At 41.0% G+C, this 15,087-nt stretch overlaps 2 protein-coding genes and 1 non-coding gene across 3 annotated transcripts; 2 read left to right on the plus strand and 1 right to left on the minus strand.

Moving 5' to 3' along the window:
- The first annotated feature begins 135 nt into the window (after nucleotides 1-135).
- LOC126388156 (cone-rod homeobox protein-like) lies at nucleotides 136-1,482 on the plus strand. The gene is made up of 3 exons (XM_050041066.1): nucleotides 136-266; nucleotides 543-721; nucleotides 813-1,482. Exons 1-3 carry the CDS (start codon nucleotides 137-139, stop codon nucleotides 1,449-1,451), a joined length of 948 nt encoding a protein of 315 aa, XP_049897023.1. The 5' UTR covers nucleotide 136; the 3' UTR covers nucleotides 1,452-1,482.
- Nucleotides 1,483-1,683: 201 nt separating this feature from the next.
- trnat-agu (transfer RNA threonine (anticodon AGU)) lies at nucleotides 1,684-1,757 on the plus strand. The gene has a single exon. It is a non-coding gene; the product is annotated as a tRNA-Thr (tRNA).
- Nucleotides 1,758-3,771: 2,014 nt separating this feature from the next.
- vtnb (vitronectin b) lies at nucleotides 3,772-8,765 on the minus strand. The gene is made up of 8 exons (XM_050040866.1): nucleotides 8,554-8,765; nucleotides 7,529-7,645; nucleotides 7,178-7,411; nucleotides 6,902-7,041; nucleotides 6,090-6,246; nucleotides 4,646-4,804; nucleotides 4,237-4,560; nucleotides 3,772-4,138 (listed from the first exon to the last, which is right to left on the minus strand). The coding sequence occupies exons 1-8, from the start codon at nucleotides 8,615-8,617 to the stop codon at nucleotides 4,002-4,004; spliced, it is 1,332 nt and encodes a 443-aa protein (XP_049896823.1). The 5' UTR covers nucleotides 8,618-8,765; the 3' UTR covers nucleotides 3,772-4,001.
- Between the last annotated feature and the right edge of the window lie 6,322 nt (nucleotides 8,766-15,087).

Genomic DNA, 15,087 nt, shown 5'->3' on the forward strand with positions numbered 1-15,087 from the left:
GTGGGGTGCAGGGGGGTCGTTTTCTGTCTGTCAAGAGAAGTATAAAACCCTCTGGTGTCCTGCGTGTTCACCAGTGTCGAGGGGAGACTTGAAGAAACATACTCCTGGTTGCTTTGTGTTTGAGCTCTACTGAAAAATGGCATTCGGATTGGATTTTACTGGAGGTAATGTCTCTGAGATGAACACGTTTTACTCGGGACATTATTGGCCTGCTACATGCCTGGATATGAACAACAACGACGATTACGCACAGGACTCCATCAGAGGTAAGAGGCTGAATGTCTTTAGTTTGTTACACTTTTAAAAACTGACCAAGGGAACGCGTTTCATATAGACTAAGACACAATGCTGCATGATCTCTTTTACTTTAGTTGCTTAAAGATCGGTGAATTTAACAGTTAAATAGTTAGGTATACAGCATTTCTTTGGATGTCCCTCTGCGTGCACACATCTAAATTTGATTCCCTGCTTGCAGTGTGTTTAATTCCAGTTTAGAGGTCAGAGAAGTATCAAATAACTAACATTTTGTCCTCTCCTTGTAGTAAGCCATGATGCTCCCCACAAGATGCGCTCGGACACCCAGCGTCGCCGGAAGCGCACAACTTTCAGCAAGGCGCAGCTGAGCGAGCTGGAGAGGGCCTTCTCTGTCACACAGTATCCGGATATCAAAATCAAGGAGTCTCTTGCGTCTATAACTGGGCTGCCGGAGTCCAAGATCCAGGTATGACACATGCGTCACAGATTTCCCGTGCGTAATTTCCCCAATGCGCCAGTGTGCCATGAAAATAACCATACTTCTTTCTTTTCAACAGGTCTGGTTTCAAAATCGACGCGCGCGCTATTTCAAGAGCAAGAAACCAACCAGAGAGACCCCCAAACCCTCCGCAGACTACTTCCATCATGAGTTCTCCTACACTCCAGCTCCCAGTCCACCATTCCCCCAGTTGGCGCACTCTTTCCACACCCCGAGCATACCGTCCCCACCAGGGTACCCTGCTCCAAGTCTACCTCAGTCCACCAGGCTCTCAACCATCATGGGAAGTCAGACCATGTCCCTGCCCACACCTACGTCCCCTGTCGCCGCTGACCAAGCTACATCTTGCTCCCTGCATGAACCTAATCCCACAGGAGTTCCCCAACATCACTACAGCCAAACTGCGGACTTTACTGACTATTGCCACGGTGTGTTCCCACACAGCGAGCTCAGTGAATGGGATTTCACAGAGGACTTTGAGGCTTTCCTCGGAGATGCACATAGATCCCAGCCTGAGGGTAGCCGCTGCGCTACAGTCGGACATCCTGAGCCCATGGAGAGGGTCCAGAGTCAGCCGGACCACAGGAACATCTCCGACCTGGACGACCTGTCCGAGCTGTTCTTTCAGGACCTGGGCGACTTCAGTGTGTCGGATTTGGACATTTCTGCGGCAATGATTGATTATATTTTGGGTTGAACAATAAAAGAAGGTTTGAAAGAAAAGTAGCTATATTTAAGACCAAATTGTATATTAAGCTATACCGTCCTGTACAAAGGACTTTCTCACGTGCAATAAATGTATAGAGCTATTTAGATTTATTAACATATTGTAGAGTATTACGCTAGCTTCACAAATAAAGCAAATATTTTATGCAACTATTATGTCTGGTTTTCATTCATAACAGCCACTTCCGTCTTCCCCGTCACGTGGCGCCGTGGCTTAGTTGGTTAAAGCGCCTGTCTAGTAAACAGGAGATCCTGGGTTCGAATCCCAGCGGTGCCTTTTTGTCTATGTACTGGTTTACTGAAGAGTGTCTGCAAGATGGCTCACAGACGACATGGATATGTTCAAGAAAACTCTAGGCTATATTTAAGCCATAGTAACTGTACTCACACAGTAACATACAAGAAACATGTTTTACACTGGAAACCGGAAGTGATTTCCCCAGAGATTTTTCGATCAAATTTAAATCAGTATTAGGATGTTACTCGGTAACAGTAAAACAGTATATGGTCTTTAACACGATAAACACGGTGGAAGTGGTCGCCATGCTACTCACAGGCAGTTTTGTGAACGGTGGTCTTCAGTTATGATTGCAGCCACGAGCGCGTTCTTCGACACAAAGTAGGCTGTGGTGTTGCTTGTATTTATGGCAAGAAAAAAGTTGCATGAATGCAAACAGAAACAGAAGCCTAATACAAACTGTTAGAAAATGTGTTGTGTGCATTACATATAAGGACATATGTAAAGGGATATACATATATAAATTAGCTTTAATGTGTATTAATTTATTGTGAGTGTGCGTGTGTGTGAGATGTCCAGCAGATGGTGCACCTCTTTCAAGAGAGCAACTTCCCTATCTGCAGTGAGGCTTTAAGGACAGATGGTTTGGTATGGTGTAAAGCCCTCTGAGGTTTGTGATATTGTGCTATATAAATAAAATTAAATTGAAAATTGAATTTGTTGCCAGGTAGGGGAAAATGCATTTTTGTGCTGTGTTTTCTTCCTCTCTGTTTCTCTCTCTCTCTCTCTCTCCCTGTATCCTGTTTTCTCTCCAGGTGCTAACAATCTGGGGCCGTATTCACAAAGCTACCTAGTGCTAAGAGTTGCTCCTAGTGATGAAATCCTAAGAAAAATCTTACAACTGTGACGTTTTATTAGAATTTCCCCTTATAGTTAAGACTAGGTCCTTGTTCACAAAGCATCTTAGACCTTAAAAGAGCTCCTAGAGCTCCCTTCTTTTTCAATTCAGGACCATCATCATCATCTTTATCCTACATAATTTATTTGATCCAGGGACATCATTGCCATGTTAATCCTGAATAGAATCGCTGATGTTGATCCAGGACCATTACTGCTATGTTGATGTCGACAAAAACAAATTATCCAGAGTTAGCGTGATGATGATGATGGTCCTGGATAAACCTAACAAAATCTATCCAGGATCAACGTGGATATAAGGAGGGAAAATGTGTCAATTGTGGGAATTTGCAACTGAAAAATACTATTACCCTTACTCTTTGTTAGTGAACAGTTTACTTGTTAGCATAGCCTCCCTTGTTAGCAAGCTAACTTGCTAACCCTGCAGTCGTTTACAAGGATTTTGTTCAGTGTCACTGAGGATTTTGTTTAATCGTACAAACGTCAATTTGGAAAACTAGTTTAGCTCTGAAGAAGCACAAAGCTCTGAAAAGTTCTGGCCTCTCCTTTTGTTCTGGCCTCTCCCTTTTGATCCTCTGCACTGAGACTGACTGGGCTGCTGCTGCTCTGTTTGATTAAAGTTGTTAGAAATTAAAAGTGACGGGACATTGAGGACCATAGGTAACTTGGTACCCTATACATTTCCCTCACGTAGCTATTTTGTGTTCAGAAACACTGGGTTTATTGGTCATTGCCACCCTTGTATTTGTTAGGTGAAGGGTTAAGTAGAGGTTAGTTGAGGCCTGGTTTGGTTATATTGGTTTCTTTTATTTGGCACAACCACTTTCTCCCTTCCTCTCCCACATTTGGAGAACCTTGTGTCACATGTGAATAAATCACCTTTCATTTATTTATTCTGACTCCTTCAGTTATTAGATTGTCATGTTGTTGTCTTCTTTTGTCTCCCGTTTTCAAAAGGGGATATAACAAAGCTGTTGATGGTAAGAGGAATTTAACTTTTAGAAGCTGATTCAGGTAACAGGTAGGGTCAGTGTTAAAGTCAGGCATGTAGTGATAGCTAGCCAGAAAATTTATCAGGTGTGTGTGTGTGTGTGTGGACTGTACCATTTGGACAAGAAGAATATTCAGGCACTCACAGAATTAAAATCTCAGCTTTATTAAATCATGCAGAATTTTAGCCTATACACGTGAATACAGAGGGGACGTCAGAGGGGCTATTTATCATAAACAAAATGCAAAGAACAAAAAGGACAGAAGCTATTATAAGTTCATATTGTAATTACTTTAAGACTTGTGACATTAAGAGGTGCTCATAGTGAGAGTGATTTTCTTTTTTTTTCTCCTCAAACTATGGACTCAGCTGGCCTATCTCTTCTCTGCCCTCGATGCATCAGGTGTGTCTTCATGCTTGCAGCCCAGCCAGTATTTCGCAATGGATCGTGGGTAAGGAGGTTTTGCCGAGTCCACGCGTTTTGTCTGCAGATTCACTCTGTAGTATTTATCTGCCATCAAAGAAAGAAAAGAAACACACAAACCAAAAGGGGTTAAAGCAGTCAGCTTAAGGATAATCTGTTTGTGTTGTTGTTACCTGGCTACATACCTTTCTTGAAAAAATACACATTTTGCACAGGGGTGCTTTTGGGCTCTGGTGTGGGGCTCTCTTCAAAGATGCTGAAGTCGCTGTAATCAAACCAATCATCATAACCCCACAAATCATCAAACAACACATGGCGACTCTGCCTTCTTTGCTGTGCACGCTTCTTGCTGAGCTTCCTCTTCCGACTGCTGCTCCTCCTCAACGGAGGAGAAGATGGCGTGGGATTGGGACTGAGGTAGACTCGCCCCACCATGGCAGCATCTACAGTGGGCCTGATGCCTTGCCAGTCCCTAGTGATGAAACGAGCGCCCATTTGGTGACTGCTGACTGAATGAGGAGGAGAAATGATGGATGATTAGAGACAAACACATGTAAATACATATGAAAACACACATAAACAGCTGAGGTGTACCTGAGCCGCCAAAGAGCTCTGTGAAGAAATCCTCCCATGTCTGATCACAGAAGAGGTCCGTGTATCGTGTGAACAGTACAGACGGGGAGGACCTGCTCATTTGGACACACTCTTCATGGGAAGGCTGGTGCTTGAACTCATAATGGTAGTACTTGTCCCCTGAAGAAAGAAAGAAAGAAAGAAAGAAAAACAAGAGACATTTTGATATGTAACAGTAGTAAAACACAGCAAGTCCTCCAACACACACAACCACAGAGGTCCCTCTAATATGACCCAAAGGAGCATTTCCTGATATATGTCACGTGAATTTACGTACTTCATGTTACATGACGTATATGATGTATCATGTACATGATGACACAGGATATGAACAGCAGTGTCCTGGGTCAAAGTCTTCCGTACGTGGTCTTAATACTATGTCTCTTGAATTCATTCTTTGCTCCCGTCGTAAGTGCTACGGTCACTAGCGGTTACTGCCTAACCATAACCGTAAATATGGATAGCAATTGTTTGTACAAACCCTGCATGTATAAAGAAACCTGGAGACAGCCTTATTACTATGAAAAAGCTCAGTGGAGCATTACTATGAAAATATGCACACTTCCTGGGGGGCTTATATAAACAGCTGGTTGTATTTTGGGGGAGGACAGTCTCAGAAAAACACAAGTGTAGGCCTAAATAATGAAACCGATGATGCCTGAATTCCATTTATTTATTAATGAACACTTAACTTTAGTAGTTGAGCTCTCCTCAGCATAAAATGATGAGACAAGGAAATGTCACTTTAGAGCAGAGATGTCCAGAAGCACTCAGATCTTTTACTTAAGTAAAAGAAGCAGTACCACAGTGTAAAAATACACTGTTACAAATAAAAGTCCTGCATGCAAACTTTGTGTTATGATCACAATATACTAAAAGTATTAAAAGTAAAAGTACTCTTTGTGCAGAATGATATATGTTATATTTTTGTATTCTAACTATTGATGCATCACTTTAATGCTGCAGCTAGTAAACACGAGGCTAATTTAAACTACTTTACAGCTGAGTAGCTTCACTTTTTACATCATACTGGATTTGTTGATCATATTTGAGTCGAAGTGTAAGGTGGCAGAAAATGGAATTACCTAAGTACAGTACAGTTACCTCAAAATTGTACTTGTATAGTACTTCCAAACCTGGACGTTTGCAACCTGGGGGTCACAACCCCAAGAGGAGTCACAAGATGATTAACAAAAGAATCATCATTCATTTATTATCCGTAACTGCTCATCCTGTTCAGGGTTGCAGGAGGGCTGGAGCCTATCCCAGCTGTCCAGCTTTATTATGCCAGTTTGTTTTTATTGACACATCTTTTTTAAATCTTTGCTTTTGTATTATGAATACGATATGGGTTTATTTTCCGAGGCCTGCAAAAAAAAATATAACACAGCCCTAGAAAAAGTACCTTTGAAAAAGTAGGCTTTCTCTTTGCCACGGTGACTCGGTGCTGGTATGGCAAATGCGGCATCAACGGAATCTGGTATGCCGTCAAAGCCGACTGAAATGTCTCGCGGATAGTCTTCATCCAAGACATCACCATCAAACCTCCAGTATTGGTTTCCCTGAGAAAGAATAAAGATACAGCTCAAAGCAGTGAGGCTTTATAACAGACACCGAGCTAAAATAATACATAAAAAATTAGGGATGATTGAGTTCACCATTATCTGTATCTGTGTCTGCATCTGTTCAGCCAACTAAATTATCTCGATCTGTACTCGGGATGGGCGGAGTGCCAGAAGTGGGTGGGTTTTAAATCGAAAGTGGGCTGGGCCTAATCATAAGTTGACATTTTGAAATTTATATGGATTATTCAGGAGTTGCAACATTGATTATCTATGAAAAGTATTTACAGAACAGCCTCAGAATTGAGCTTCAGATCATTTTTTATCACAGTAGATGAAACCTAAATTTCCTTTATCACAAGCACAGACAATGACACATTTTACTCATATGATACTCGTACTCGTAAGCACATACTCATTTCATCCGAGTATTCTGCTCAGCCCTGTTAGTGTTTGTAAGAACCATGTATTTTACCTGATGATTTGAGATTCTTAATGAACTGTACAGGATTCTTTGTTTTCTTCACCGTCAAGTGTTTGTGAGCATGAAAATCTCTATATCGACAATCTATTATTGATTACTGATTTAGATTGCCGTGTAAATCTTGATAAAACACTCAGTGTTTCCAGACTGTAGAGAAGTAGAAGTTTCTACCTTGAAGATGTAGGTTTTTCCCTGACAGTTGATGCGTGTGAATGCAGCACTGATGGGTCCAGAGATCCCCCACACATCCTCAATGCGTTTAGGATAACCAGGAAGGATGGACTTGTCATCCAACTCAAAGAAGTATTCACCTTGGAGGAAAAGGAGCATTTGGATCAGGATTATATGAGGGACTGAATTCAATATATTTAACCAGGATAATACACAAAGTATTAACTGAAAATTAAAAAATGACATGTCAAGCCTGCACAGAAAGGCCAGGTTTACCTCTAAATGCATAGATCGACCCGTTCTTCAGCTGCAGAAAAGCATCGAAAGGTCGACCGCTGCAGGGTGCTGCGTCAGGGTCTACAGCCAGTGTGGGCCCCTGTGTTGTGTGGGGTAGGGGAGGGGCAAGGGTGGGGTTTAAAGTTGGTAGGAAAATTGTTGGTGTGCTCGGGGCAAAAGTCGTCACTGCTTCTGATACGTCAACTGTTTCATCAAAGGTATCACCACGAGCAACTGAGGGCAAAACAGAAGTGTCTCAGTTATATTCAATAACTTACAAAAGCCAAGAATTGCACTACAATAAGAAACAGTTTACTCAGTGAAGTGGTAAGATTCTGCAAATGCACTGACTTTTTTTAGGGCAGACGGTGTCGAAGTCCCCACAGCAGCTTCCATAGTACACACACATGGAGTCACACTGACATTTCCTCTGCGATTCAAAGGAGCCACAGCGACCCACGCAGGTCTCTGTGGAAATGCAGGTTGTTTGTATCAATGTTAAAATGACATGTAGTGATAGAGACTTTACCATTTAGTAACCAGGTGGTGGAGGACGTACTCAGATCATTTACTGCCATAAGAGTAATGCAAAATACTCCAATACAAGCGCTCCCTCTACGGAGAAAAGCAGATAGTAGCAGATGGAGATGGAGCTATCCACTTTGCTTATTGTTTGTAGGTATTTTTGTCAAATGACTCCAAACCTTGGGGTCAGGCCCCTCCAGTGGGTCACATGATAAATATGAGGGGTCCTGAGATGAGCAAGAAAACAAGACAAACAAAGTTCTGCCACACAAATTTGATTTAATTCTCTGAAATCTTTGGGGGTTTTTTTGTGAACGACTGGATTTTTCTAATAGACGCTGCTTTTTAACAGGGATCACAAGACAAAAAGTTGAAGGACCACTGGAATGTTTTGTATTTCATATTCTTCATGTAACAAATAAGGTGACTAGAAACTACAGCTGTCAAATAAATAACAAGTACAGTGCTTCCCTCTGAAATGTAGCGGAGTCGCAGTATAAAGTAACATCAAATGGAAATACTCAAGCAAAGTATCTGAGAATTGTACTTTAACAAATGTACTTCGTTACCTTCAACCAGTGTTACCTTCAGCCAGTGTTAGTGTTAGTGACTTGATTAATTAGTTTCCAAGTAATACAGTTTACAAGCTAATATAATAATCATGCATCATACATGTCAAAAATCCCTCTCCTGTGTAATGTAGGCCAACATACATAAACATATACTCTGACAGTCTTGTGTCCATCTTTTACTTTTAATATTAACTGAGTGTATCTGCATTCAGTGTTCCCGCAATCTTTCCTTTGCCTTTAAGCTGAGTTAAATCAGAAAACACAATCTGGAAGACTCACCCTCTGCAGCAAAGGCTGTGTTCAGAAGGAGGACGAGGCCCAGCAGAGCCACTGCTGGCTTCATGACAACTCTCAGAAAATATCCTGCTCTTAAACAACAAAATAAAAATGTGGATTCTGAATTGAGAAGACAGCTGTTTGCCTGTTTACACCAGTGAACTATAGTTGGATGAGTCTGAGCTCAGTGTCCCACTTTGGGGTGCAGCACTGTGTGCAGATGATCAATAGATATTTTTCAGGAGCTGTTGACCCCCAGGCATCCGCTTTCCTGATTGGTCAACACTCGGCTGTGATAATCATTAAACTGTGGTGGCTGATCTCTGACCTGTTTGTCCCAGAAACATCCTGAACATGGTCACATTAAGGCACAAAATATACCCACTGATTTCCAGTTATCTGGCTAATTTAACATCCAACATCTGCCTCTTGGTTATTTAATTTTTTAAGGCAGATAATTAGAATAAATCTCGCAGTAATGGACCGTTGAGCTTGAATGACTCTCAATTAGGAAATTGGTTGAAATGCAGGATCACAAACTGGACTAGAAACTACAAAAGAGTGTGAAGATATAAAGTGTATGTATAATGTCAGGTCGAATGAGGCTCAAACATTGTGTAACCAGGGCAGTCTTTTTCCTCTTATTGATCTCTGGTGTAAAATATAACCCCAAAGCAAACACAATGCCTTCCTCCAAATTAAGCCCTGATAAGAGTGGCACATCATAAAAGGAATACAACAAGACAAATGTAGGATATTTTCTAAATCTGTGGAGCACCTGTTAATTTATTTTGGATTATGACCAACAGAAGACTGTCTGACAGATTCAGACATAAAGGCTGAGACTGGCACATCACCATCAGGCGGACAGATTAAAGACATGTTATTACTTCCTCGTCACTCTGTTAAACATTGAACGATTTTTTTTATAAATAAAATGTCTCAGTCAAAGAGCTCTGGTGTTGTAGCTTTTCTCTACACTCAGACTGAAGCATTTCTGGGCCTGTAGCACCAGTCCAGCAGTGTATAATAAACCAGTCCAAAAAATGAAGTCAGTGAAAATAGTTTTGTTAAGTGCAGTGAAAACTGGTGAGGACAGAATATAAAGGCAGGTGCACTTTTGCTTTCTCAGCTGTGCTTGCATCAGTTAATGAGGATATTAATATTGGGTTGCTGCCATATCTTTAATAGTATCATTTAATAAGACGTCACATTTCACAATAGCGCTTCAAGGAACACATACTGGCAACCATGGAAAAGTCTGATGAGTGTTGTGTAATCCACAAAGTTCCTCTGGTGTAGTAAAGATAGTTTGTACTCCAGGACAGAAAACAGCCGCCTGGAGTTTATACTGAGTAAGATTTCAGTTTAGGATGAGATGCATCAACAAGGATTAAGTTAAACTAAGATTAAGATAAATTAGTGTTACATCATACTGGAAATTAAAATGAGAAAACGATATTTAAAGGTGCTGTATGTAACTTTGAAGAAAGAAAGTTGATTTCTGAGCAGGGCCATAACCAGGGTTTAGAAATTTGCGAGGTCCAGAATTTGAAAAGGAGGTGCTGTTTCAAAATAAAAGCTGTCCGGTGTGTTAATATGTTTACCATGCTGTTTGGGGCTTCTTTTATTTTTTTCCCTTTAAAATTTTTACCGAGGTCCGGACCTTGGTAAACCTCATAGCTGGCTACGGCCATGTTTCTGAGTATCCAGGTTGTCGAACACAGAATCAACACAGACAAACAGACAAAGGGAAATACACAGGTATATATACACAGAAAATTAATCACAAGAACAAGACACAGCTGGATTAGGAAGACATGGGCAAAAGGAAGGAAATGGAGATTGGTGGAGCAGACAAGTCCAATATAGACCAGGTGTGAAGGGAAGACTCCGGGAACAGGGAAGGACTAATGAGACAGGTGTGACAGAAAACAGGTGGGAAAACACACAAAGACAGGAGGTAAAACCAGACACGACACATGAGGAGAGAATCTACAAAATATATCAGGAAGCAGATTAAACATGAATGAATAACATGAAACAAGGGACACAAAGATGAAACTCCAAAACGAAGCCCGTAGGATAACAGGATATAAACAAACCCAGGATCATGACACAATCACCAGAAAAAATGTTGCATGTGTTTCTGCAAACCACGGGTATGATAAATTTGTTGTTAAATCTTAATGTTTCACCAACACTGGTTAAGATGTGGTTATGTTTAGGCACAAAAACCACTTGGTTATGGTTAAGAGAAGATCGTGTTTCGGCTTACAATATCCAGTTTAGGGGCACAATCGCGGCAGGAAAAGCAGCGACGTCCAGCAAAAACAATCACTTTTCGTGGCACTATCCCCGCCAATGGGTCGCTACAAAACACCCATGTTATTGGAGCTTAAAAAGCCAATGGAAACACAGTGATGGGTTGCTATAAAACACCCACATTGGGAGCCTAAATGCCTAAACACAGCAATGACTCACTGATCATTGGTCTTTAACTTATCATGCCAACAGTTTCTTCTGCCGACTGGGCTGCTGTATTTGATCACCTGCGAATGAGACTCAACCATCAACTCTCCTTCTCCAGAGTTACATGTTGCACAGACCAACTTCCCGGCAACAGACTTTTTTTGGATAAATCATGATTTAAATGAGCTAGCGTCGGTCAGTACCACCCACCCAAAGGGGTATGCCAGCAGTATGGTATTATACTTCCATAACGCTAGGGGGCCTTAAAGAGATAAAACAAACAACAAAAAAAGAATGGTTAAAACACAAACAGCAAAACCCAAATATCCTGAAATGCATCCCTTAGTAATGGTCAAGCTCCAGAAACAAACAAACAACCTGCATTTCTTTGATACAGCTCTCAATAGTGTCTTTCATTACACCCTCCCTGACTGCTAAATAGCCACTTCTTTTAAACCCCATGTCTCCAGTATGTAATGCAGGATTTCTTTCAAAAAATGTTACACCTAAAGCCCAAACTGATATGACCCCGATAACATCATCAGGGTTATTTCCTCAGACTTTAGAAAACTTCCTCTAGGGGACGCCATCTGGCTCACCGGGTAGACCGTGCACCCCATATAGGCTGAGGCCTCAGCTGCAGATGGGGTTTGATTCCAACCTGCGGCCCTTGCTGCGTGTCTTTCCCGTTTCCTGTCACTCTCCAGCTGTTCTATAATAAACGCAAAAGCCCTAAAAACTACCACCAGACTTACAGAAGATTAATGCTATTATTATACCAGTTATTACAGTTATTTACCAGGTGGAATTTTCAAATGACTCTCACCTGCTAAAGACTTTTTGTCTGGACCACAAAGGGCAAAAGCACTTCATATCTAAATTTCATTCTGAAATATTATCTTCAAACTTGGACAAATTTATATGCAATATGCGCAAACATCTGTAGAGCAGCAGGTCAACAGGTGTCAGCAAATCCACTTCATGTCTGCAGGGAAATGTCCCTGACTCTCAATTGCTCATAATGCTGCTGAGGAAAGCCATTATGGTGAAGTAGGTCAGGGACGACTCTCCTTCTACTTCCATGTGGAATTCTCTAATCTTTGAAGTTGTGACTCTGGAAAAAAAAGAAATAGAATAAACAATTGGAATCTATGTTAGTTAAATATGATCTGGACTTAAGTGGATAAAAACTGTGGACAAATTTCAGTGTAATAAAGAATATTCCATAAGCTAGAGAAATAACATCCTATTTGCAGAAAAAATAGAGCATCAGTAAAGCTCCCATTTTTGACAAATCATTTTTGGGCCTAAATATTATGTCTATGAAAATATAATACTGATATTGAGCAGATTCTTTTTCAAACAAAGCTGTAATGTCCATGTTTGTGCTTTCTGTGACACAACATAAGGCCTAGTTTTGATTTAATATGGTTGACAGTGTGTTTTATGAGTTAAATTCTTGGCCTTATCTCACATATGAAGTTGAAGTTGAAGTTATAAAACAACAGAGAGTTGTCAGTGATTTCCGTGTGTTGTGTAAGATCATAAAATACTACAGTGATACTGTAATGATCTTGATAGTCATGTCCTGGTGTTGCTCGTTATTGGTTTACAGACTTCTTGTAACATCTATGCTCTTGTCTTAGGCCATTATCCTGCCCTTAAAGCCAAAATCCAGGTTGTTTTTAGGTTAAAGTTTTAGGGTGCTGATATTTGAGTCAACCAGTGATTTCTAAAAGAAACCCTTATCTCCATTCAAGACAAACAACCCTAAAAACTATAGCTGTGCGAAACTGACTCAAAAACAGTCATATTGTCATTAAAAACAGGGACCAGGAAGTCTTGCTAGACTCTAGATTTTTATCAGAGACTCGATTTGCACTGGTCTGTTACATATGCTTGAAGAATAAACTTTTTTACATTCCATTTTTAACCGCTTATCCGAGGCCAGTGTCGCAGCAGGCTGAGCAAAGTACTCCAGACTCCTCTCTCCCCAGTAACGCTTTCCAGCTCCTCCTGGGGGATCCTGAGGCTTTCTGAGGCCAGACATGATATATTATCCCTCCAGCGTGTTCTGGGTCTGCCCCGGGGCCTCCTACCAGTTTGACATGCCCGGAACACGGGAGGCGCCCAGGAGACATTATGATCAGATGCCCACACCACCTCAAAAGGCCCCTTTTTGATGCGAAGGAGCTGCAGCTCTACTCCAGACTCCCTCCGGATGTCCGAGCTCCTTACCTGGCATCACTGCAGACGTTGTGCCAAACCGTCTATAGACCTTGCTGCTATGGGGCCCTTTGTATATCTGTGCTCAAGGGCCCATTGTCTCATAATCTTCCTATGATGTCACCTGGAAGTAGGAAACAAGTGTCTCCCACTCTGGCTCCATGAATTTCTCTTTTTTCATTTGACGTGTCAGCTCTCAAGCCTTCCTCAAGGTCAACATCTTTGTTAATCTTTAGAAAGGCCTCAGTTGATCTTAAAGAAGGCCTCATGTGATCTTCATGTTTGATAACCTTTGTTGATCCTGAAGAAGACCTGTGGGCCGAAACATTGTCTGAATAAAAGAGAAATGTAAATGGAGCCGGAGTATGCGACACTTGCATCCTTTCAAGTCTACCACCAGTGATCACACTATTTCTATATTACATTATTTCACCTGAAGACATAGCGCCTTGTTGTTTTTTATGTTTTTTGCACAACTTTATATCCTGTAAGACTTCCTGATTCCTATTTGTCCTACTTTCGTCTGCCTTACCAAGGAGCACCTGTCGTATCAGCCATCAGAACCAAGCGGTGTGTCCTCCTTCCAGTCATATTGTCTTGTTTTGGGTTTGACTTCGCCTTCTATTTAAGGCAAGGAGAGACAGAAATAAAGAGCAAATATCTTTTTTATTTGAATTATTTCATTGTCAAACTTTAACAACTTTAATAGAAAACCCAGGTTACCTTAGGATATTGGACTAGTTTGTTAGCAAACATGATAAAACAAGACAGTTGTGCAATTCATGAATGGTGTTTTCTATTTTACTTGTTTACAACCCACCATAAAATGTTTTTACACGATGCTTTTATGTATGGTTTAAACAAACAGGATATAAATTGTTAACTAGTGAACTTTAAAGGTCATGTGAGGTGTATTTTGTTATTGTTTACTGACCCAGGTGAGCTGTCCTCAGCGTCTGGCTGTATCAGATTATTCCTTTAAAGTAAGACTTTCTATAATGACAAAAGCTGTGTGGAATATTATTTGGGTGGGGAGTTGACACAGGGAACACGTCCCCCTAAATATTTGGAACGTGTGCATTTGTACTTGTTATCTCTTTAATACATGGTTTGGTCTCAAACACAAGGAGAGGAATGTGACAATTAACCCTTATGGTCCGGGTTAGTTGTTACATAGCCTGGAGTGAACTCATAGACTTATAATAATATCTAGATACTGGATGCCAAGATGACGCATGTGTGTGTGTGTTTGATGTGATGATGTGCGTGTCTGTGTCTATGTTTATTTATGTGTGTTTGCACTTGTCTTGCAATCCTGTGTGTGTGTGTGTGTGTGTCCTTTTGCACTCTTACTTGGCTGACTATGTGTGTTTTTGCTTGTCTGTGCTGGTCCTGCCTGTGAGTGTGTGTTTGTGCTTGTGTGTGAGCCAAGTATATTAAAATTTTGCTAGGGGTAGGTTTCTACATTTTTTCTCATGTTGTTACAACTAACCCAGACTCCTGTGGCCACCAACTAGCTAACATTTCAGCTCTCAGCTAAAACATGAGCACTAACTTGCATAAAAGTCACCTTCATATATTAAACATAAGTTTGATGACTGTAACTACAAAGCAGGCAATGCTATCACAAAAATAAATGAAGTAAAAAAAAAAAAATTGTTGAAGTTATTTTTTTCTTGGCTGTGTCTGCCACTGGGTGCTAATTCCTCACATGAAGAATAAGGACTAAACTAAGCCAGAGCCCTTGAACAGAGAGTTGTGTCATCTCCGTTCACTCCAATGGACCCTTTTTTTTTACAGCAATGGTGGATCGTGGAGCCTCTCAATAGTTTCCGAAAG

The sequence above is a fragment of the Epinephelus moara genome, chromosome 3, assembly GCF_006386435.1.
Source record: "Epinephelus moara isolate mb chromosome 3, YSFRI_EMoa_1.0, whole genome shotgun sequence".
NCBI classification, from domain to species: domain Eukaryota; kingdom Metazoa; phylum Chordata; class Actinopteri; order Perciformes; family Serranidae; genus Epinephelus; species Epinephelus moara.